This window comes from Trichoderma virens (genome assembly GCF_000170995.1).
Source record: "Trichoderma virens Gv29-8 chromosome Unknown TRIVIscaffold_92, whole genome shotgun sequence".
In the NCBI taxonomy this organism is placed as follows: Eukaryota; Fungi; Ascomycota; class Sordariomycetes; order Hypocreales; family Hypocreaceae; genus Trichoderma; species Trichoderma virens.
Window position 1 is genome coordinate 744,672 of NW_014013657.1, and position 24,124 is coordinate 768,795.

General features: G+C 52.2%; 5 protein-coding genes across 5 annotated transcripts; 2 read left to right on the top strand and 3 right to left on the bottom strand.

The window, feature by feature from the left end:
- Window positions 1-431: 431 nt before the first annotated feature.
- TRIVIDRAFT_74579 (uncharacterized protein) lies at window positions 432-3,703 on the top strand (the record flags this gene model as incomplete). The annotated part of the gene is made up of 3 exons (XM_014094180.1): window positions 432-793; window positions 859-1,314; window positions 1,373-3,703. 3 exons carry the CDS (start codon window positions 739-741, stop codon window positions 2,263-2,265), a joined length of 1,404 nt encoding a protein of 467 aa, XP_013949655.1.
- On the bottom strand, window positions 2,469-3,704 carry TRIVIDRAFT_187645 (uncharacterized protein; the record flags this gene model as incomplete). The annotated part of the gene is made up of 1 exon (XM_014094181.1): window positions 2,469-3,704. A coding segment is annotated over one exon (185 nt), but the record flags the coding sequence as incomplete, so codon positions are not given.
- Window positions 3,671-9,819, bottom strand: TRIVIDRAFT_39025 (uncharacterized protein; the record flags this gene model as incomplete). The annotated part of the gene is made up of 2 exons (XM_014094182.1): window positions 3,671-3,889; window positions 3,967-9,819. The coding sequence occupies 2 exons, from the start codon at window positions 9,817-9,819 to the stop codon at window positions 3,671-3,673; spliced, it is 6,072 nt and encodes a 2,023-aa protein (XP_013949657.1).
- Window positions 9,820-16,466: 6,647 nt separating this feature from the next.
- On the bottom strand, window positions 16,467-17,299 carry TRIVIDRAFT_38132 (uncharacterized protein; the record flags this gene model as incomplete). Its single annotated transcript, XM_014094183.1, has 2 exons — window positions 16,467-17,083; window positions 17,155-17,299. 2 exons carry the CDS (start codon window positions 17,297-17,299, stop codon window positions 16,467-16,469), a joined length of 762 nt encoding a protein of 253 aa, XP_013949658.1.
- Window positions 17,300-18,930: 1,631 nt separating this feature from the next.
- TRIVIDRAFT_214821 (uncharacterized protein) lies at window positions 18,931-24,124 on the top strand (the record flags this gene model as incomplete). The annotated part of the gene is made up of 6 exons (XM_014094184.1): window positions 18,931-19,086; window positions 19,172-20,141; window positions 20,646-20,818; window positions 20,936-21,312; window positions 21,386-21,787; window positions 21,882-24,124. 6 exons carry the CDS (start codon window positions 18,984-18,986, stop codon window positions 23,370-23,372), a joined length of 3,516 nt encoding a protein of 1,171 aa, XP_013949659.1.

Sequence of the window (24,124 nt, forward strand, 5' to 3'; positions counted from 1 at the left end):
TCACAAACTGCGCCACAACGATCCGCCTCCTGCTCTCCTTCCGGCAGCTTTCTAAGCAATTCATCATCTCAGATACAGCTTCAAGGGAGCACTAACCGAGCCACTTGAGGCAAAATCTTCGCAGGTCAGGCGGCGGAAACATGGATTATAGTTTGCACGAGGTGCATGCTAATCTTGATTTGATTCCATTAACGCACTTGTGGTTCATCTACCGCCAGACACTGCCGGCTCTCAGCGGGTTTATAGTGGCCGGTACCTGTAAATCGTACCGGCACCTACCGGTACAGGTAATGGATATGTACAGGTACAGGTACAGGTATCTCAGCCTTACTAACAGCCGGTTGCCGCCCGCCACCTTGAATGCTGCCCATCCCATCTCCCCAACCATTCATCTAGCCCAAGGCAGCCTCTCTGTCGCTTTAAACAACTCAACTCGCCATTTTCCAAGCTCTGGCTCTCTTTTGTTTCATCTCATCTCCCTCAACTCCATCTTCTCTCTCCTCCTCCGCCAGCCCTGATATTCCCCGTGAGCCGGTTTCGGGACAAGGGGTGTTTGACGCCAGTAGTTCGAAACACAGCAACATCCAAACTATCATCCCACCAACGCTTACAAAACACACCATCCACCCCACCACCATCTATTAATATCTGCCTGTCCCGCGGATCGATCGATCGATTCGAACTTCCCATCTTGAGCCTCAGCATCTTACTTGATACCCGCACGTGCGCATAGCGACCATGGCAAAGCCGCGGCTGATTATCCTTATCCGCCATGCCCAATCCGAGGGCAACAGTAAGCCCTTCTCCCCGTTTTCCTCGATGCCCTTTGACCAGACATAACTGACCGCCTGCGCCCAGAGAACCGCGAGATACACCAGACAATCCCCGATCACCGCGTCAAGCTCACGCAAGATGGCTGGGCTCAGGCCCACGAGGCTGGCCGCCGCCTGCGCAAGCTGCTCCGCCCGGACGACACCCTCCACTTCTTCACCTCGCCGTATCGTCGCACACGAGAGACCACAGAGGGCATCTTGGCCACTTTGACGTCGGACGACCCCGAACCCTCGCCCTACCGTCGATCCAGCATCAAGGTCTACGAGGAGCCTCGTCTCCGGGAGCAGGATTTTGGCAACTTCCAGCCTTGCAGCACCGAGATGGAGCGCATGTGGCAGGAGAGGGCCGACTATGGCCACTTCTTCTACCGCATCCCCGACGGAGAGAGTGCTGCGGATGCCTACGACCGGGTTAGCGGCTTCAACGAGAGTCTGTGGCGCCAGTTTGGCGAGGACGACTTTGCCAGCGTGTGTGTCCTAGGTGAGCTTCCTCCCATGGCATTCTCGCCGTGATTCCATCTCTAACGAACAACGTATAGTTACTCACGGCCTCATGTCTCGTGTATTCCTCATGAAGTGGTATCACTTTTCTGTCGAGTATTTTGAGGACCTTCGAAACATTAACCATTGCGAGTTTCTCATTATGCGCAAACAAGATAATGGCAAGTATCATCTGGAGAACAAGCTACGCACTTGGTCCGAGCTGCGGAGGGAGAGGACACAAGCCATTAAAGACAAGGAAAAGGACGACGAGGACAAGAGTGGCGAGAGCTCCAAGGATTCCAAGGACTCCAAGGACTCCAAGGATGCTAAGGATGCCAAGGATGATTTCAAGCTTCAACACACTCAGAGCTTCGTTGCCGTACGTCGGTGGGGAGGCTGCCCGAATGGCTGCAACCATGCTGCTCATTACAACAGCCATCAGAGGGCGGCACATGTGCCACGGCACGAGGAAAAGGGTTCTGCCACGAATCTCGCCGCAAGGAGACAGCAACGCCACATATCGAACAGCTCTGATGAGGGCGACAACGAAGAATCTCCAAAGGAAACCAAGAAGAAAGTTAACATCGAAGCGGCTCGGGCTCTTGACGAGATTGTTTCCTCTCCTGACGGCACACCGTCCTTTATCACCGCGGAGGATCGAATACGCCACATCAAAGCTGCTCATTTACACGTCGGACGGGATGCCGGCGGCACGTACTCAGGTCACCCCTCGATTGCGGGTAGTGACACCGAGGCATCGGACGATGAGACTGCTCGTCGCACCCGTATGGCGTCCCTAGATTCTCGAATTAAATCTGGCAGCGCACTGGCTAACCGCCTTGGAGATGAGCCTGGGCCAGATGCCAGCGCAGCGGACCATGAGCCCGAGGCGGAGGATCTAGACGAGGTCGAAAAGGAGGATAAAAGTATCATGGGAAGCGTATTCTGAAAAGAAAAATTGTCGTTGCATTGGGCTGGATAAGCGTGACAGACGAAGCGACTTTGGTACTGTTTTGTTTGGGGTGATTTGATACCTATATAGACTGGATTGTCTGGATGTTATAAGTTGGGAAACAAAAGCGTTGGCTTTACTGTTAGATGGATTATGGAATATATCGATATTACATCATCTTGAGGTGCTGGGGCAGTTTTGGAACGGATATCAACTTTATTAACTATATCTCTTCCTATGGCTAATTTGCTAACAACAGCGTTTTCACTTCTCGGCCGTCTGTCGCCATGGTATCCCCATTAAAATACCCTTTCCCCTACCTAAAGCGCATGAAAATGTCGCGAAATTTCTCAAGAAGCTGGTGTGAACCCAGCAAAAAATGTCAAAAAAGTTTTCTTCTTCACCCTTGTTTTTTCCCCCACCACTCAGCCATCCGTTTATAGAAAGAAACCCCAAAGTCCATGCCCTCCTGGTATTGGAAAGACGACAGGATGGCCCCTTGTTTTTTCTCCTCTCCCGTCCTATTTCTCGAAAACAACAATGTCAACAGTCAGATTAATACAAAAGACCAAATCAATAGCAAGCATGCAGCACGCAAGACGACGAGGCCAGGAAGTGGAAAAAAAAGGAAAGAGAAGAGTGGAAGAACAGAAGAAGGATGAGGATGAGGCTAGAAATATAATCCCCTAATATGAACAGAGTAGAAAAAAAAACACACACACACACACACAAACCCCATCTTGCCTGCATACAAAGTGGTCGCTCCGACCCCTTGAAAAAAGAATAAAGACAAAAATCCTAAAGAAAAAAAAACGAGCTCCGTCCATTCCTGTCCTTTATTTAATTAACCCTTTGCCCAGTCTTTCCCAGCCGTAGCCCTGAATAATTGCCTCCCTAGTCTTTTTCCCCTGTCTTGCCAATCTGATGCCAGCGCTAAGAACAGAGAAGAGAAGAAATTCCATGAAGAAGAAGAAAAAATAAAAGGCGAAAAAAAGAAGAAAACAACAAGAATACAACCCGTCCATCTTTCCATCTCACCCTAAAAGCAACCATAGAATGACTCAAGTGGCCCTAAAAAATCCGTCAAGAGGGCCCTTCAAAACATGATTTTGCCTGCTGTAGAACGTGATACCACAAGACTGCTCGGCTCTCCAATGTTATTCAGATTAGTCATGAAGAGCGAGAGAGAAAGATGAAGAGATAGAAAGAAGGAGGAAGGTGATGATGATGATGGCGGTGATGCAGTAGAAGAAATAAGAAGAAAAGGGGGCCCAAGAGAAGAACTTTTTGTACATCCTCTAAAAGCCGCCAACCTTTGCCAAAAGATTTCCCAGCAGATAATGCGGGCTGTGAAAAAGAAGTAAAGCCTTTTATGGCAACAAGAAGAAGAGAGAAAAGAAGCTTAGAAAAATCTGGACATGGCCCTGCTGAGATCAATAAAGTCCACAGGCTTCGTCACATAGTCGCTGAATCCCGCCGCAGCACATTTTTCTTGAACGTCCGACATGACGTTTGCAGAGAGTGCAATGATGGGCATCTGAGAATAGCCACGCGACAGTTCCCATTCCCGAATCTCTCGGCAGGCTTGATAGCCATCTTTGCGTGGCATGTGGAGATCGCACTGTGATACAAGTTAGCCAAATGAACGCATTTTCGGTTTAGACATGCCAAAAGTCAAAAGAGTTCACATTAACTCACCAGTATGAGAGAGTAGTACTCATGAGGTTTCGAAAAGACTCTTTCGACACACTCCTCTCCGTCAACGGCAATGTCCACATCGACTGCAACCTTCATCAGGAACTTGGTCATAACTTTTTGGTTGACTGGATTATCTTCCACTAGTAGAACCCTGAAGCCCTTGTTACCCATACGCTTTTGAAGTTCTAGGGAGCTCGCCTTCTGACTCTCCAGCATTTGTTGTGCAGTGGATCTATTCCAGTCGGTACTCAGATCCCGTCTTCTATCCGGGTCGAAGATGACTGCAAAGCGCGATGGCTTAACGGGCTTGTAAATGAAGTTGACCAAATTATCCGAGAAAAGCTGCTCGAATTTGGTGCCAGACGAGTATTTCATCACTTCCTGACGCTGAACCGAGTCCGAGAGAATCAGGATCATTGTACTATCCATCTTCTGAGACTTTGTAATCTGGTCCATGACACTGATGACCTCCTCAGCCTCGCCTAGGTTGATGACTATATGAGTGAACCGGATCGGGTCATCACCGCCGATGTAATTTTCGGCCTCTTCAACACTAGCGACAGCAGTGATCTGATAGGGTACGTCTTTTGGTAGTGTCATCTCAATGTGTTGTGTAGTAGCTTCACGGCTGTGTGTTTGCGGGCAGATAATCAGTATCAGATACATTGGCGGGCGGAATATTTCAGAGAGCAGTTTCTTGTCCGGCGTTGCACTCCGCGCCGCTGAGCTCCGGTCGGATGGCATCTCAAGCTTCATTTGTGACAGGTCTTGACCGCTAGCTTTAGCAGCCTCGCTGAAACGAGCCAGCCCCGTATTCATCGATGTAATGGACGACCGATCTGTAACAAGCGACTGGCCAGAGTGAGGGGATTGGTTCGAGCTCCCTGTTGAATTGCCTCCGGGAGAAGTAAACCCGGCACTCGTGAAGCTTGTATCATCCCTGATGTGGGCGCGCTGGGTTGGATGGGAAGGAAGCATCTCATCATGGGCACGCTGCTCAGCCTCGGCAGCTGTAGGAGGCACGATTGTCGCCGTTGACCCTGGACTGCTGGGCATTATAGGCCGGTCTTCGAGCGTAGGAAGCGAGCAACGAGCCGTGAATGTGAAAGTTGACCCTTGCCCCATTATTGCTGTCCCTTCCATCTTGCCGCCATGGAGCTCAACAAGCTGTCTTGAAATAACCAGGCCGAGTCCACTGCCACCGTGCTGTCTAGTGCTGCTCTCGTCGATTTGACTAAAAGGCTTAAAGATGAGTGCCTTTTCTTCTTCAGAGAAGCCACGGCCAGTGTCGGTAATGATAAACTCGAGCATGATTTCGTTTTCTCCTACTATTGCGTCGTCCCCAGTGTATACTCTGCACTGGCTAAAAACTTCCCCTTCCGACGTGAACTTGATGGCATTTCCAATGACGTTCAGTAGAACCTGGCGGATCCGAACCTTGTCTCCCTTCACCCATGCTGGGACATCCGCATCGACGAGGTAGTTGAGCTCAAGTCGCTTGGAAATGGCCATGGTCGAGACGAGTTCGTTGACATCCTCGATGAGCGAACGAGTGTGGAACCATTCGTATCTTAGCTTCATCATTCCCGCGTCTACTTTGGACAAATCCAAGATGTCGTTGATGATCATGATGAGGCTATTTGCGCTTGTCTGGATGGTATTGGTGTAATCACGCTGCTCTTCATTGAGCGTGGTATCCTGCAAGAAGCTCACCATGCCCGATATCCCTATAAGGGGTGTACGAATCTCATGAGACATGTTGCTCAAGAAACGGCCCTTTGATTCCATGGCTTCTTTCAGTTTCGCCTCAAGAAGCTTGTGGTCGTTTATATCGGTGGCAGAGCCAAAGTAGGAACTTGCGCCGCTGCCAAAGTCGATAGTGTCAATCTCAACACAGCGAATGAGATGCCACCGATACTCTCCAGTCTTTGAACGCAGTCGGACTTCCGTCGTGTAGGATAGTCTGCCATTGGAGTCTGTTCCCACTTTGATGACGCCCTTTTTGGCGAGCTCTGCTATCTCGGGATTGGCAAGCTGATAGCCTGCGTCCTTGCCGGAGCCAAATTGCTTGCTTGATTTTCGCCCATGGCCCAGAGGCTCCGCCGAATGCTCCTTTGTTACGCCGGTGGGTGTGTTTGTGGCGTCACTAGCGCTGGAGCTCCCGTTGTCCTTTCGGTTTGACGACGATGGTGAAGACGCGGGCTGCGTAGCAGGAATGCGGCACCTGGCCAAGTCCTCCGGATGAACAAAATCCATAAAGCCCAGGCGCAGCGCATCATCAAAGCTCTGGCCGGTGTAAGACAGCCACTGCTCATTTGCAAACGTCACGCCATCCTCCTCCGTTGCCGTAAAGATGATTTGCGGGATCAGGTTGGCTAGTAGGCGGTGCTTCGCTTCTGAGGCCTCAACCTCCTGTTGGCGGGCTGCTTTGATTTCTGCTATGCGCTGCTCATGAATATCCAGGTATGAACCTAGGAACTGCACAACAGTCCCTCGCTTGTCTTTGGAAGCTACAGCACGAGCGTAAAACCACCTGTAAGCGCCATCAAACCTCTTAATTCTTACCGTACTAGAAAACTGCTCTCCAGTTCGCAGCGAGTGGCTCCAGGCGCTGAGATATTCATCGCGCTCGTCTGGGTGAATGCTACCCCAAGGATCCGCGGATAGATCTGCCACTGTCTGTCCTCGGTAGGACAGGTAACGGCTATTGACCCAGACAATTTCACCCGTCTGTGGTAACGCAACGAATACCTGGGCCGGCAACGAATCCAGTATGAGGCCCTTCAATTTATCAGAAGGTGGTGGCATGTCAGCAGCTGAGGCGATGAATGAGCTGCTTCTCTGCAGAACGCCTGGGTTAGATGACAGCGGGGGCCGGCCGGGTAGGCTGGCGCCGGGGGGAAGTGATTGGAACGTCGAAGCGAAGTCTGCCCCATAGCTGTGCAGAAGAGTGTGACTTCGTTTCAACGGACCCTGGTCGAACTTCAAAGACTCGAGGTATCTATCGCCCACCAAGGGGTCAAGGTCAATACTTCCATCCAGGCTATTTCGGGAGTGAACATCCTTTGGATTAGGTTCATCAGAGCTCCCTGTGTGTTTATCTGCCAACTCGTCGGTGTCCGTCACGGCAGCCTGGGGAGTTTGAGGGGCCTTATTGCCAGACAAGCGAGATGGTCGCACGTCTCCCGAAGGATCCTCCTTGGATCCAGCTCGAGACCGCTGTGAGCTCTGCCTCGCAAGCTTGCTGCCGAAATACCCTCCTGACGATTGAGAGATGCCCGCCGGACTGGCCGCAGGCTGTCGCCTTTCCGCAAGATAAATCAGAGCCCCTGAATCCCATCCGGGAGTGCCCGTCGGTGAGCCGGTCGTACTTTTAGAAATACCGGAATAGTCGCTTGGACTGGTGATGCTCCCAGGCAACGATTGCTGTAAAACAGCCGCGTCGTCCGCAGCGAGGTAAGCAGCGCTCTCCACAGACTGGCCGTATGCCGAGACTGCACCGAATCCAGTCGTGGATGGTCTTCTTCGCTTGAGCCCGGCAAGTTCTGTCTCGAGATTGGTATAGTGTCGACACAGCGAAAAAGACGTGGCGAGATGTGGTGCAAGGTGCTCTAGCGAGTGCCGCAAGTTGGCTGGGTATGGGATGACAGGGCTGAGAATGGATAAAATAGCAATTGGAGCGGGCTTGTCTCTTTTTTGACTCTCGGGTTCCGTAAGATGGTGGCGATGGGTGCTCTCTGGTGATTGGCTGCTTCTCGAATGCGATTTCTGCTGCATCGTGGTGGCATCAAGCTTAAAGGGATGGGGCTGCAGTTTAGAGGCCAAGACGTTTGAAAGGGGTATATGCAGAACCGTCCAGGAGTGATCAACGCCAATAGCTTCAGGAGGGCGCAGCGTGGTGTAATCCGTCGGTGTGGGGTCGGGGTTAAAAGAGTCCTCATCAACGGTAGCATCGGTGAAGAAGGGGTTTTCTTTTGGATCAGGCCTAACTGCGGGTGACGGTGCCGGAGACTGCGACCACGGCGACGGAGGGGTTTGTTCATACTCTTCATATTTTGGAGTGGGCGGCCTTGGGCTGTCGTCATCTAGTATGGTGTCGCCAAAATGAACCTTAGCTCTGATGGAGGAACGGGCACCTGTGGCGCCGGAAAAGAAGGACGTCAGCTTGGTTGCAGAGTCGGATCTCTTATTCTTAGGTTTCTTTGGCAGCTCTTGGCCGGGCGTCCTTGGGCCAGACCTGAGGACTCCCGCCTGTCCCGTCGGTGGTACAGACGGAGTCGCTGGCGCCAAGTAAGGATAATTCCTTGTCAAGGCAACAGGTCGCCCGCGCTCCAACACTCTCATGACGCCAGTGTTGTCAATTAGAGGGTCAGCCTCATAATCAAGAGCTTGGAGAACAGGAAGGACTCTGCCCTGGCCGTTGTACTTGGCCGCAAAAGGCGCTTCCCAGCTGGGGATATCTCGCTGTTGCTGCTGTTGCTCTTCTTCGATGTAGTCATGCTGCTCAAGGGTGCTTTTGTTGAGCTTGGCGTGGTCATTTGTCTGTGCTGCCGCAGTGTGGATGGATGCAGTGTGAGTTTGACTCCTCGTCAAGTAGGTAGGCCGACGAGGTGCCGCCATTACTAGTCCGTCCTGCGACCTCTCTTTATTCTCTTCGAAGCTAGTAAAGGAGTGACGGCTTACGAAACCAGGTCGTTTCGGTCCGTCCACAGGTGTGCCAGCTGTAGGGCTGGCGACAACATCATCGATGGCATCGTTATCCGTACTCTGTACAGCACTGGTGCCCCTAGCCAAGTATTCCATACTGAGGTCATCCTGCTCATGTTCATTGTATGTAGCCTTTTGTCCCCAAGGCACGTTCTCAATGTCTGTGGTATCGGCTGGGACTGCCAACGTCACACGCTCGGCCTTGTACACTTCTCGCATAACCTGGACGACTGTGCTCCACCAGGCATCGAGGCCTGGTTCGGCAGAAAGCATTAACGAGAGATCATACAGGTTAGGGGTGGGGAAGTCAAAGTTGTCGGGTTGCGGTGTGGTTCCTGGTTGGAAGTTCAAAACCGAAGCCGGGGTTGACGTCTCTGATAGGACTCTATCAAGCACGCCGCGATGTTCAAAGGCTATCACTTGGGGAGAGCGGGAGGAACCTGATGCAGCTGATGGTTGAGTGGCGGATTGAAGAAAACCTGACGGGCCAAGGCTTCCAGGCGGCATAGTCATCCGAGGGAAAGGGTATGATGGAGTGCTTGCAATGGGTGCCGGGGTCATGCCTCCTCGAATTGTGTTTCCAGACTCGGTCGACGCGGTGGTAAAGGTAGAGGTTGGATAGGGGGAATTCAAGACTGCATCCTCAAGAATGGGTGCCACGCGGGCCTTATCGGGCTGGCCCAGGTGCAGTTCGTGAGCGGAGAGGTCCCGCAGCTCCAGATCGCGGATCAACTTTCCCCGATATTCAACAAGCTTCTGCTGCGATTGGGCTTGTGCCTCAGCCGTTGGCGTCTCACCTTCTGAGGAACCGTTGGCTACAGAGGAACGTAGAGCAGTGGGCGAACAGTCGTGGCTATCGTCGTCATCGTCATCGACATTGGTGTTGAGATTGGCACTGATGTAAGCATTGACATTGGCATTGGCATTGGTATCGACACGGAGATTGACATCGACATTGTCCCGGCTCTGGCTCTGGCTCTGGTTCTGGCTGTGTTCCTGGTCCTGGTCCTGGTCCTGGTGGTCATCATCATTGGCACCCCGGCCATTCACATCAGTTATACGCCGCGAGACCGAGGGCCTGGAAGGAGTCGAGTCTGCAGTGGGATTCGGGGAAGAGAACGGATAGCTAGAGCGGCGTGCTGCCATTGCGCTTTTGGCATGCGCATATCGATCTTGCGAGGTGCTGACCGTCACTCGTCCATTTCTCGCAGCGGTCGGGTCGGTAGCATCGACGGTCCAATGAGTCAAGGGTCCGGTGGGCAGCTCCAGTCGACGCGTCCAGGAGGCCGTCGAGGTGGGAGACGGAGTCTCAGTCGAGGTTGTGGTTGAGGAAGAAGAAGCCGGGATGGGGAGAGAGGGCGAGAACAGGGCTCTCTTTTCGGCCGAGTAGCTCTGGCGTGGCATGCCTCATGCCTCTTCTCACAGAAGAGGGATGGCGGTGGATCTCTCAGGTCAGGTCGGCAAGTGGGATGCCGCATACGCAGGACAGGGCGGCAGCATCCAAGGCGCAGGAAAGGCTCAGAGACGACAGCAGCGGTAACTGGCGAGAGGGCAGCAAAGGCGGAGGGGAGGGGCCAGCCAGTGCGGTGATGGCTTCTCGGGTCTGTCTCTGGCCTCTGCGTGGTCTCTGTGCGGCTGCGGTCTCTTTGACTGGACTGACTGGCCGTCTGTCTGTCCGTCTGTCTACCTGTCTTGTTTTCCTGCTTTTTTCTGCTTTGTCCGGCTCCTGTCACTTACTTTCTGCAGGCTCCGTGTCGTCTGCCTCGTGTTTCTGTCTGTGTCCCGTAACCCTTATTTGTGCTTCTGTTTTCTTTCTTCTTTCTCTTTCTTTCTTGTCTCTGTCTCTTGCCTCTTTGTTCCCGGTCCCCTCTGGCCTCGACTTCTATTTCGCTCTGGTGTTCTCGCTACGCCGGGCAAAACGGGCTGGTTGTGTGGAGAGGTTTGCAGGTCAAGTGTCTGGTGCGGGAAAAGCGTGGTGGTTAGGTGTGCTTCCCTATAGGGCCTCCTCACACGTCACAGCGGTGCGGCAGGTGTGGTATACAGTAGCGACCACAACCAGTGCAGTGCAGTGCAGTCTGAGTCTGGTATGGCAGCGGTAGTCGAGTCGAGCCACGGGCCAGGGCAAGGGTGGGGAGATGGCCGAGTCGTTAATGGTCTGGCTGCTGCTGCTGCTGCTGCTGCCGCCGTCAGTGGCTCCGGGCTGCTGTCACTGCTGCTGTCACTGCTGCTGCTGCTGTAGCTTAGACTCCGGGTCTGGCCAGGCCTGCTGCAGAGCCGGAGGCGTTTTCTTGCTTGGGGAAAACAGACTTGGAGACTGGACGCTGCAGAGACTCGCGAAGGGGGGCGCAGAAACTGGATGGACTGCATGGACTGGTTTTGGCGGGCAAAGTTTGGCTCTGCATGCCAAAAAAGCGCTTCCACAAAACCCCCCCATGTCATCGCCCCCCCAGAAACACCCCCCGGCAGCCAGGCCGCTTAGGGGAGCGAAAAAAAAAATTATGACGTAGGTGACGACAGGAACTGGAGGCTGGCGTTCATCATCAGCCCAGGCCTTATTCACTAGGAGCCCGCTAAGCACCAGCCAACCCCCAAGGCCCTTCCGGTGAACCAATCCAGCGATCCCAGAAGCCCCACGTCAAGGGGTGTGAAGAGGTTTTTTTCTCTCCATGTCTTTTTATTACCAAGGTCTATCGGGGATTTTGCCTTTCTTCCTTGGTGTAGACGAGGACCTCCTTGTGCTTGCAGTGCGGGTTGCATGTACGAGTACAGTATTCTTCACCAGCCGGGAATAGACCGACGCCTTGCGTTTTAAACACCAAACACACATGAAGCACATCATCAAATGGATGTCAATGTACGGTACGGAGTACACTTGAGCACACTAGCAAGCAGTACCTGTAGCCGCAGCTAAATTCGTGTTGATTAACTCCAAGTTAGCAAGTCCTCCGAGCGTTTGTACCAGGCCGTTTCGTCCAAAGTGAGAGGGGGCCTTGGCCGTGCTAATGGGCATCGTGAAGCTCGCGTGCCTTTCCCCCAACTCTAAATTGCGGCCACGCGGAGCATCTGCGTTCTACAGAGCATCTCAGCTTTCCGTCTTGGCTACCAGACTAACGGGACTTACCTCAGGGCTGCTTTAGACGCTTGCCTGGAAACGGGGCAGCCGTGCCGACGTGTCTGTTCCATGTTCACATTTGCATATACTCACAGACCTCTCGTCGATGCCATAGGCACAACGTGTATCCAAGCAACGGCAGCTCACGCAACGCCGACATGTAACCTCAGCATGTTGCTGACCGCTGACCGCTGACAACATGAAGGCATCCATATCAATGGGTGACTACGTGTACTGTACATGGCTGGCTGGCTGTATGCGTGGCGTCAGTTGAACCAGTCGCTGAAGGACTTGAATTGTGCCACAGCCCAGTGTCTAGATACTAGATACTATAGCAGGTACCTGGCAAAAGTGAAGCAGTACGAAATGTCTCTGGTGATGGTACGAATCTGTCTGTCAGCTGTGAGGCTTCAGCGCCAATCCTGTAGGACATGTACATGGAATGGAATCGAACATCCATCTGCTCGGTCCGGCCTAAAATGCTGACCGCCGTATCGATGCAATGGTGCGGCCCGATGCTGATGCTTTACATGCGGTTGAGAAGACAGCAGATGTCAATAGGTACTATTACTAAATGCACCGATCTTACCCCCAAACGCTGCCAGGAGGCCCCGAGCAAGGTTAGTGCTTGTACATGCCCTGGGACAGATGCCCAGGAGCTGTCAGGACAAGGAACATGAGCACTTGTGCCCTTCGATCCCTCGGAAATCAAGACGAACGACACGATGGCCTCGTTGATGCTCGCTCACTCAGCAGCTCAACCCGGGTCCACCAGCCAGGGGCGCGTGGGTTACGCAGACAAGCAGAGTGCGCGCTAGCAGCTTACAGACCAAAGCGGCGCCGAACAAAAAGCTTCGATGCCATGGATCTTGTTAGCCAAGTTGCGACCTTGTCTGCTCTCGTACCAGCAATCTCGGGCCCTGCAAATTGATCTCGACTAGCATCCACATCCACGCAACCTTTCCCCGGACGCCAGCCAGAACTAGCCCTATCCAACGAAGCTCCGAATTGGGCGTTTGAGCAATGCCTCATGCTGTGTTGCAAGCCCGCATCCAATGCTTGCTACGGTACCGCTGACTGGTCTCCCCGTATTGACGACGGCTCTCCTATCCGTCCGCTCCCTGTACATAGTAGTACATAGTACAGTCCTTGTGCCTACCTATGCCTTCCAGCATCCATAAAAAATGACATTCATGCAATGAATCCTAGCCAAAAGGCTGCGAGGCCGACGTCGTGCTACCGCCCGCAGGGATGGCCAACACCGGGTACGAGGGACGAATCACGGCCACTCGAGGTTTTGTCAGGCCATGTTGTGACGTACATGCAATCATGCAGACCCCAAATGATACTGTACTGTACATACATGTGCTTCTATCCTCCTTGCAACGTGAACAACATGCCATGTCCTTCGGGGAATGGACCGACAGATCGACCGCCGATCCGTCGTCGCCGACGCTCAACCTCTGTTGTACGCCTGATGACGGCGCATCGCCGTACAAGCATGTCTCACAAAAAGGAACGACACACAGGCAGACTCGGCTTCGTAAGAGGGAAAAAAAAAAAAAAAAGCCCCCCCAGTCAGTATGTGACATCTCCCCCACGGGGCCTGCTGCAGCAACGTCATTTGTGAAGCAGGCCAAAAGGCTGTATCCCGGTGCAGCCGCAAATACTTCGTATTCTCCCTTCTTTTAACGAGAGAGAACAAAGTTTGTGATCCTTGGCAAAGTCATTATCATCTCATATCGCTGTTCCATTTCCGTCATCTCCCCCGGGGTCACATGAATGTGTGTGCGCAGCTTCAACCGAAAACCCCCCCGCTCATACAACCACATACCTGGACTTGCCTTGATGGCATGGTATACTGTAGACGTCGTTTTCGGATGCAAGCTCTTCGCCAAATGAGTTTATTTTTAGTTGATTAGAATTGGTAAAATCCCCGGCATAATATTCCAAATCCATGTACCTTGTAGCTGAGAGCTTCGACTCAACACCATGCGATTCTTTGAGATGGCCACCTACATGTACAGTACTTTTTAGCCAATACACTTTGCTATCCTGTCGGCAAAGGCAAAAAATGACTGCTAAGCAGACGCCTCCCATGACCATCAAATCCCGGGCCATTAACCTGCATCCGCGGCCTATATACCCACCTCATAGCATGCCAAACCATCTGATTCTAGGATTTATCTTCAAATGCCCCCCCTGTAGGACGTAGCGGTGGGGTGGAGGATGACTGTCCTCTAGAAAGAATCGGCCACCGATATAAGTGGCAGGGAAGGTGATGCAAAACCTGCCAAAACCAAACCCACCTTGGCACTGAATGCAATGCAATACAGCCTGGCGGAAGGCGATCGGTCCGAGCCATCAAGTTGAGTGGCCTAGGGAGAGGGAGAAGAAGAAGCCAAGGGCAAAACCGTGACAGCGGCCCATCCCTAAGGGGCGAGCAAACTCCAGTCTCTCTACCTGTTCCCGCTCCGGCACGACTACTACGTATCCAGACCAACCACAGAGGCTGTGTAGCTCACCAAACTACGAGCTGACTCGCACGTACATGTAATATGGCATTGTGGCAATCCAACCTCGTATGTAGTTGGACGGCCTTTTGTCAACGGCCCCCGTCTACCGTACACGTACATACCAGTGCTTCGTCTTTCGATGAAAATCCCAAAGAAACGGGAGCATCTTGTCCGGGAAACTGGATTGTATCCACAATAGCTCATTTCAACGTTGGCAATGACCCGCTTGCACCAGCAAGCCTCTCCAGCGGAACCGCTTGTTCGCGGCATGGATATGCTCTTTGCCGGCCCTTGGGGCATTGTTTGCCTTCACCGCATCACGCCACCACCACAAAGGAAATGAGAAGCCGGCCAGACTCCAACTGAGACATGCAATGGCCGACACCGCGAAAGAAAGCCACAATGCCGCTACCCGGGCTTTTTGTCACGATGCGGCATTCTGAGGTATAACGAGCACAATGTCTAGGAGTGCAATGACGTATTGAACCCGCTACTAAAGCAACTTGTCGTGGTAGCAAAGGGGGAGGTTCAGCCGCACACGCAGGCGGGCAATTTTTTCATTTTACCCTTAGCATGTTGGGTACGAGTACTCGTAAGTACCGGAGACGATGTGACCTGTTACTGCAGGAGATGGGGAGACAAAAGGGCAAAGGCGGGAGAGGAGCGGAGAGGTGGAAACGGTAAGAGGGTATCAACTTTGGATAAAGCCAGGAGACTTTACGCCACAGTCGACAGCCTTCTATTTGCAGCAGCAAAGTAACAGGCCCAAGCAGATCATGTCCTGGTCGTAGCCAAAAGGCGCCGTCTTTGTCATCACCACAACCGAAACCAAGACCCCGTACCCGTACAGGCGACAAACCGGGAAGGCGCCTGGCCCCAACGGGTGGGTGACGTCGAGAGTGAATTTGCGGCCCGCTATTGCGTCGGTGGCGTACCATTGGAGATCCTGGCCGAATCCGTATTGGGGAAGTGGACACGACGGAGACACGTGTCGCTCTGAGCCTGCTAATGGCTAATGCAAATGCACGGCGCTGTGAAGGGAAGCTTTTGAGGTGCTGGGCATTACCGAAACCTGTATTCATATCAATTTTACAACAAGCCGTGAGATGACAGTTTAAATGGTACGCCAGTCTGACTGTTGGTACTTGATGAGAGGTGCAGTACAGGAGAATGGCCAAAGGTAACTTAGTATGTGCCGTAGACTAGGTGCTCAGTATGAGTAATATATGAGCAGAAGACAGAGAGCATATAAAACATACTAGGTATTTATTATCTACATGCAAGACACTTGTTCCTGGCCACTAAACCCAAGGGCCTAAGCCCTGCTTGGCTGCTACTTGGAGTCGCTTGTATTGACTCGTTCCGACGCCATTCACATGTGCAAACCTATGCTCATACAGACACTGTTAGGGTCTCCGCCATCTCCGTGTATCCGAGATCAACAATGGAATATCGTACCGGAATTCCACAGAAATGGTGATCTGCTGCCAGATGCTAAGATCACCACGGGATCAGGAACAGGTCTAGTTTTCCAGACGACACGCTCTGCGCTCCACTTCAGGCCCTTCCCAGCCCTCAAGACGAAAGCTTCGATTTTCTTTTATTTTTATTTTTCCGAAGACAATGGATACGGGGTGGGAAAGTCCTGCTTGGAGCCGAAAGAGGACTCTCCACCCGTCGTCATCTTCGGGACTTCGGTAATATCAGCATAGCGACTCGCCTCAGGTGAGGCTTCCTTGTCAGACCCACCGTTGAAATTGCTTGTCTTCGTACGAGAACTAGAGTCTAGGACTGGCGGATCCTTCGTCCTTCGGCATCGTAAAGCTTAGCTTGGCCAAAAATAAACTGCTACGGTTCCTGACGAGGAATATATTTCCACTACAAGGCTGAGTCGTGGTATTTGATGAAAACAATCATACTGTGGCTCCATTTTTCCTTGTTCTCATTTCGAAACCGTTGAACCCCGTATTTCGCGCGCGGCATACATACACGTACACACAGGCCAGTACTTTGGTCACGGTACGAATTTTCATTGATTTGCAATGAATTCTGTCCTCCGTAGGTATAACTACACAAAGAAAAGTCCAACTAAATTGTGGAAACCAGGTAATGAAGCACTTTTTAAACTGGCCGGCTAGATTATCGATTTGGCATTTTCGACTCATTCAAAGCGACACACTCGGCCGGCTGAAGCCCAGCTTCTGTTTCTGAATCCGGGGGAAAACCCCAATAACAACAAGAGCCGACAGACTAAACGTAGCCCAAAGCTTCACCTTCAATACGTTCTTGTTGTAGTCCGTCTGGGTCGCGCTGTTGATGGTGGCCAGTAGAAGCAGCAAAACAAAGTACCCGCTGTACCGGTGGTACTTCCAAATGGCCTTGGCATTCTCCTCGCCTCCGTACAACTTCGGCGTAGCCCACATGGTGAAGCCGACAAGGTATTGCAGCAGGAGCACTATGGAGGTAATGACACCGAGGTAGCCGTGCGCCGAGTGGAAGTGCGCATTATGGCTCTTCTCCTTGTTGTACTCAATGATGGTCATACCGGCGACGAGAGAGAGGAATGCCAGCAGGTTAAGCAGACCGTGGACACGCTGCCCGAGGCGCTTCTGGTCGCTTGTATGGGTGGGTTGGAGGAACAGAACTGACTGTACCAGCACCAGAACAGCGAAGGATTGGGCAAGAGGGTGTCCCGAGAAGAGGATGAGAGGCTTGGTGAAGACACTAGCCCAGATGAGCACGACGAGGAGCCAGATGCCTATCTGCGCGATGATACCAGTGCCTTGTTTGGTTCGTGTTAGGGGAGCTTACTTCCAATATCCGGGTGGCGATGCAATCTCGAAAGGTACATACCTAGGACCAAGTTATTGAGGGTTGATTTGCCCTCTTCTTGCGAAACATCTCCAGGGCGGCCAAGAAGCGGTTCAGTCTCGCGGCTTGTCAGCCCCTCCTCGGAGCCGTTGGGCAATCGTTCCGGTAAGCCAGTAGCGCTTGCCATGGCGTCGGGCTGAAAATGCAAAACGAAGATTTGACGTCGAAAGATGGAGGGTTTCGATTGGCTAGTGCACACAGCTCCGATGCAGCTCAACTGCAAACTTGAAGCTTCGGGAAGCGAGTCCCGTGATGATCAGTATCTGAACTGAAGTCTGATTGGTACCCTTTGGGCCGTTGGGCTTCTTTGAGTTGTGTCGGCTGATCACAGTGTGCTTGGTGAATGAAGAGAAGAGGAAAAGAGCAGCAAGCAAAGAGATGAAGGCAGCTTGGATAAAGTGACGAGTAATTGATGTAGATTCCGAATGCAGCACGTCATGGCCGTACGACCAGGATCAAGTCCCGATTCGGCTTGGTATGCCACAGTGGGGAACACGATAGATAACAGCAATCGGGAAGTTGGGCCAATCAGCGCCGCCGATTAGCAAACCGAAGAAAGACGGTGGCCAAATATGGGGGCCGTAGCGCGGGGAAGCTCTGAAGCAAGCGCTGTGACAGTGAATAAACACACAATTTTACCTAGGCAGCACGCAAAGAGGTGGCATTGGGACGTGGATACGAGGTCCAGGTGGTAAACGTGTAACTATATTGTGCATCTAACGGTGTACAAGTGAAGACGGCATGTAATTCGTGTCACTGCCTGTTCATTGAGCAATATGCAATTGCGCCTTCTTGTGAACTTGCGTCCAATGTTGTCGAGCAAGGGAGCCCGCTGGACTTGGGCATTGGCGCAGCATACATATTGGTGACACATTCAAATGCAAGTCAACATGGCCATTGCAAATAAATTTCTCGGGCTGCCTCGCAGATGGCGGCCTCTGCCAAACCCGAAAACGCAGGTCTAACGCCTCCGTGTCCTCTCCACAGCGATTGTACCCGCTGGCTCCGGCGATTCTTGGGGGCTGGACTCGTGCTTCATCTTTACCCTACATTTGCCTTGTCTCATTTGAATCAATGGAGGCAGACGGATGGGCTACAGCCCGTGTGCTAGCACAGAAGGAGACAATTGGTCATCCGTGCATCCTTGAAGGCTGCCGGGTTCGATAATTGAGTCCACGATATCGGTAACCAATAGTTAATCTTCCGATTGAGGGCTATGTAAGCTTGGAAAATATCGGCAGTGGTCAGGGGGGCTCGATGACTTGCTACATGTACTCCTATAGTATTCCACTCTGACGATATATGCACAATGTAGCAGAATGGTATTCATCTATCATTTCAATACTACTCCAGGGTGACTATAGCATGCGGTAGTCTGCTCGAGGTGATTTTTGTATACTCCTGGTTGAGGAGATTGTCGAAACACCACCGCAATCAACGCACTTCTTTTGCCTTATTACAGCAACAAAACAGCAACGACCAATACACAAACATATACTCCTGCTGTTGTTGAAAAGCCAAGACCTTAAATAAGCCACCCCCTCGAAGGATTGATGCGCTTCCCCGCTTATTTGACCGGTTGACGCCGGGTCTCAGCGCCGGCCGGCTTCGGAGGTGGCCGATTCTACAGCACACGCAATGTCCACTTCAAGGAGGGGGCCGCAGCTTATGTTCTCTTATCAGGCGGTCGGGCACACGACACCAACCGACTACAAACATCAATTAACCCCTGCTTCTCTTGACTCTCACCTCCTGAGCGACTTTACCCTCCAGTGTCATATCAAACTGTCTACTCTCAAGCTTCGCGCACAATGTCGTCTTTTGCTGATGAAGTCGAGTATAAGCTTGATGCTATCAAGGCAACACAGCTGGGCCCCGACGAAATTGACAAGACATTCCGTCTAGAATGCATAGGTATGTTCATCTTTTCCCCATTTACACATGCACGTACATGAGCAACATGAGCATGCATTTACTGACACGAGTTTCAATGCATCAGATCTTGTCTCAGCGGGATTGGGTGGCAAGGTTCTTGGGTTTTCAGATGAGTGGTTTGCTGAGGCCAACAACCTCTTAACCCCAACAGCGCCCATCAGCCAGCCGGGCAAGATGGTCTATACCGGAGCTTGGTACGACGGCTGGGAGACTAGACGCCACAATGCTGAAGAATTTGACTGGGTTGTGATTCGCCTCGGTGTTGCTTCTGGCACAGTCAAAGGCGTTGAAATAGACACGGCTTTCTTCAATGGCAACAATGCCCCTGCCATCTCCGTAGAAGGCTGCTTCAGTGACAACGATGAAGAGGTCGTCTCATGGAAGGGCGGCCGAGGCAAGTGGGAAGCCATCCTCGACATTCGGGAGTGCGGGCCATCTCAAAGGCACGGCTGGAAGCTTGAAGAACCCACCGGCAAGCAGTACACCCACGTGAGACTCAACATGTACCCGGATGGAGGCATTGCCAGATTCCGCCTGTTTGGACACGCAGTCCCTGTATTCCCCGAGGACAAAGACGCCGTCTTCGACCTTGCTGCGGCGCAAAACGGCGGCATTGCCATCTCATGCAGCGATCAGCACTTTGGTACCAAGGACAACCTGCTGCTGCCGGGCCGCGGCAAGGACATGGGCGATGGTTGGGAGACGAAGCGCTCTCGAGGCAAGGACCACGTCGACTGGACGATAGTCAAATTGGGAGCCCCGGGATATATCCAGGAGTTTATCGTGGACACGGCGCACTTTAGAGGAAATTTCCCGCAGAAAGTTGCAGTCCACGGTCTGTCGTGGCAAGGAGAGGGCCAGCCCGAAGCGAACTCTGAGGGATGGGTGGAGGCCGTAGCGCCCAGCAAGACTGGGCCGGACGTGGAGCACAAGTTTGTGTCTGCGGTTGGAGATGTGCCTCTTACGCATGTGAAGCTTACCATGATACCTGATGGAGGAGTCAAGCGATTCCGGGCATTTGGCAAACGGGTAGCGTAGAGCGGGAAATTGACTTTGGGCATTAACGAAATTCACATGTATTTTAGCCCGCCAAGGTACGGTGATGCAGCCCAAAATCAAAGGGAAAAAAAGGAAGGTTTCAGAGAAAATAGAACAAAGAAATGATAAGGAGCTTTAAAAAAGCATAAATGAATAAACCCGTTTCCCCAGTTCGCTTGATGAAGCCGTGAGCACCTTATTTTTTTCCTTCAACGGGGAATTATTCGTTGCAGTAAGGTGAGCTGGCCAAGGAGATTGCGCACGGACCACCCCGTTCGATATCGTATCCGATGACGAACCTATAGCTAACAGCCGTTGAAAGTGGGTAGGATAGTAGACCGCTCTCTTGTCAAGGCCACCTCCCACGCGACTCCAGACGTTGGCCGAAACGCGCCTTTGCTCGAGCAGACAAGCAGCGGCTTCTGATCCGATCGCAATACCCAACTCGGCCTCGAGCTCGTCCGTGCATCGACCACCGGCTGCGGCGTCCCATGAGCCAGGCACTCTGGCCCTGCCCCTCCTCCCACCATGGATCCTGGGGACTCTGGCAGCGACAATGGCGGCGAGAAGCGGCGGACCATTCCGGCTGATCTGCCCACGTCGCTGGATGATCGGAGACATGCTGTTGGAGAATTCACAATGCCGGAGACGGAGATGTATGACGGCTGGCAAGGTGCGTTGCGTTGTTGAGTTTTGCGGTGCGCCGTGTGGCGAACGGAACAAAACCCCCTTTATAGCCAGCCGCTATAGCATATCTGGCATCGAATCGGGCTCGCTAACTCTGGGGCAGGCCAGTCTCAATTCCTCACCTCGCCGGTGCTCGCGAAGCCACTCAACTTTGGTGATCTGTCCCTGAACGATTCGAACCAGGACGACTTCGTCGGTGGCGGCCCAAAGGATAGCGACGCCAGACTCATGGAAATGCTGGCGGCCCAAGCTGCGCATCGCAACGAGGCCGCGCTCGAAGATGAGGATGCCATTATAACAAACGAAAAAATGACGGAGTCGGAAAAGAAGGACATACTGCAAAGGGCCTTGACCATGGCTGCCAGCAACGGCGACACGGACAAGGTCAAGAAGCTGCTCGAGGGAGATGCCAAGTCCTTCGTGGACGTCAATCTCCCCGACGACGATGGAACCCCTGCATTGATATATGCTAGCTGCTTTGTTCGTCTCGCTCCTACAATACTAAGAGAGGATATCGATGATGTATGTAACGATTAACTAACCAAGTCTTCAGGGTCACGAGAAGGTCGTCGAGGCTCTCATTGAGGCGGGTGCCAATGTGAACCAGCAGGACCGCAACCAATGGACACCTTTTATGTGGGCAATGACGAATCGCCACAAGGGCATATCGAAACTGCTGCTGGACAAGGGAGCGTCTTCAGAGCAAAAGACATCTTCCGGACGGACGGCGTTCGACTTTGTGCCCCCAGACAGCGACATGTCATTTTACCTCCATGACAACGGTTACTCTATCGGCAGCGCAGGCATCATGGGCGACTTCTACAACCCCGGTTTCTCACAGGACCGCTTCGAGGAGGAAATGGCGGAAAACGAAATGCGGAGACGGCTGATGATGGAGAGTGCCCGCGATCTCGAAGTTGACTTGGGCAACGTCGGAATGGACGATCAACCGGAGGTATGTCTAAACAACCGCGGTTCTTTCTTATTTCTCCATTCTTCTCTCTTAAATTTTACTTATTGTCGGCTAACCTCATGCGACCTACTGCTAGCCGATGGATGACTTTGAAGAAGAACAGGCAGAATTCGATTGGAGTCGCTGTCTCCACGACCAAATGTTTGTCTTCCAAGAGCACGAACTGGACCGGATACTGGATATTGTGGTCACCAAGATGACACCCCAGCGGTCGCCATCACAGAAACCAGTCCCTGCCAACATGATTTTCCTCAGCGCGAGATATGCACACTACCATGCTAGCCCGGAGTTGCTGAGAAGACTACTCGTATCTGCAATGGCTCGCATCAACGCTGTCGTTGAAAAATCCCAGTGGGATATGACTATCCTAGCTTTTTGGATTTCAAACGCGACGCTCCTCCTACATTATCTCAAGAAAGATGCTGGATTGGTTGAGGCGACAACCACATTCCAGGCACAGCTTGCAGAGCTCATCAACGAGATATTTGTGCTAATCGTCCGAGATGCCGAGAGACGACTGGATAAAGTTCTCGACCCTGCCATGCTGGAGCACGAGACAATCCCTGGATTTGAGGATATTGCATTCCAAAACGAATGGAAGATCTTCAAGAGGAAGTCTACAGTTAAGGAGCAGCCTCTTGAGAAGCGTTTCCGTCCGCCGTCTCCAAAACAGAGAGCGAAGCCCGCTCCCAGAAACGTCACTTCGCTGCTGTCATCGACGCTCTTCGTGCTGGACCTGTACGATATTCACTCGGTCATCACGGCACAAATCATCTCTCAGCTCCTCTACTGGCTCGGATGCGAACTGTTCAACAGAGTGATGTCGAACCGTAAGTATCTGGCCAGGACAAAGGCAATGCAGATCCGCATGAACGTGTCAATGGTGGAGGACTGGGCACGAACGAACAATAGACAGGCGGAACACTACGAAGGCGGCGAGATGAACTCGACGGGTGAAACCACAATGGATGCGGCCAAGAGGCACCTCGCCCCCGTTATCCAACTTTTGCAATGGCTTCAGTGCTTTTCATCTCTGGATGCTGATGACCTGGAGGCATTGGTCGGCACTCTCCAACAGCTCAAGAGGATGACACCTCAGCAGTTGATCCACTCGGCTACGCATTACCGCGCCGAAGTTGGTGAAAAAGGACTGCCTGCCAGCGCTATGAAGTACCTCCTCGCAATCCAGAGGGAGGCGGCACTCAAGAAGAGCAACCAGGCGTCGGAAAGCGTCCCTACTACACCAGTAACGAGCAATTTTAACGGAAATGGACAGTCAACTCCCAAAAGCGTTCAAATAAGAACGCCAGGTGGTGCAGACTCGGATGATGAAGACAGCACCCCAAAGAGTTTGTTACTGAATCCATCGTACATGCTCCCTTTTGCACTGCCATCAGTCACGGACATGTTGGTATCATACGGAGCAGGCTTTGGAGGTGTCAACAGAGAAAGGGAACGCAAATACATCCCGACCGTGCCTCCAGAGTTTCTGGAAAAGTTGGAGGTGAATGGTTCGCGGAACCCGCCCATGTTTCAGGAGAAGGACTGGGAAAATGAAGAGGTATAAAGTGTCAAGGTCTTGTGTCGTCTGGAGGAACAGGGGAGTGGAAGTGAGGGCGTTTCTGCGAAAGGGGGAGAAACATTGTGGTTGGCAGCATCAAGCACAAAACCGTCGGTGAGCGTTTTTTCCAAAAGGCCAAGGGGGCAGGGAAGGAGACAATATATAGAGAGCAACATCTACGGTTTATTGCACGTTGAACGATGACATGACGAATTCCAACTGAGCGGGTGCCGCAGTTTGTTTACCGACGCATTTTGACATACAGCTATGTGCTTGAAGAAGTGGTGGGGAAAGAGGTGACCAGGCTTTCTTTTGTTTTCTTTTCTCCCTTTCTAATTCATTTGTATTTTCCTTTCTACTTCTCTTTCTGTTGCTCATGGGCTAGCAAAGGTCAGTCAATGCGGAGCGTGTGGATGGATGTGAAGTCGCGAGAAGGATGAAAGACAATGCGGCCGACAACTGTCTCTATGATTATTTTGTTTTTGAAAAAGCAAAGGGAAAAGCAGGGGTAGCATAAAGAGCGACAACATGGCATGCATTAAGAAGAGGATTTTGGGGGCCCAAGAGTGGAAAACGCTGATGGATAATGCATGCTTGGGTCCACTAGCAGGAGGAGGATGACTCTTTGTCTGTAAGAAGGACAAGGCCCAAGGCTGCATATGTATTTACGTTGTAATTGGGCGGTTACATCCCTACTATCACAAGCTTGTTGGGGTTTTCTATTGCATATTGAGGTATATACTGTACGATTTTAATCT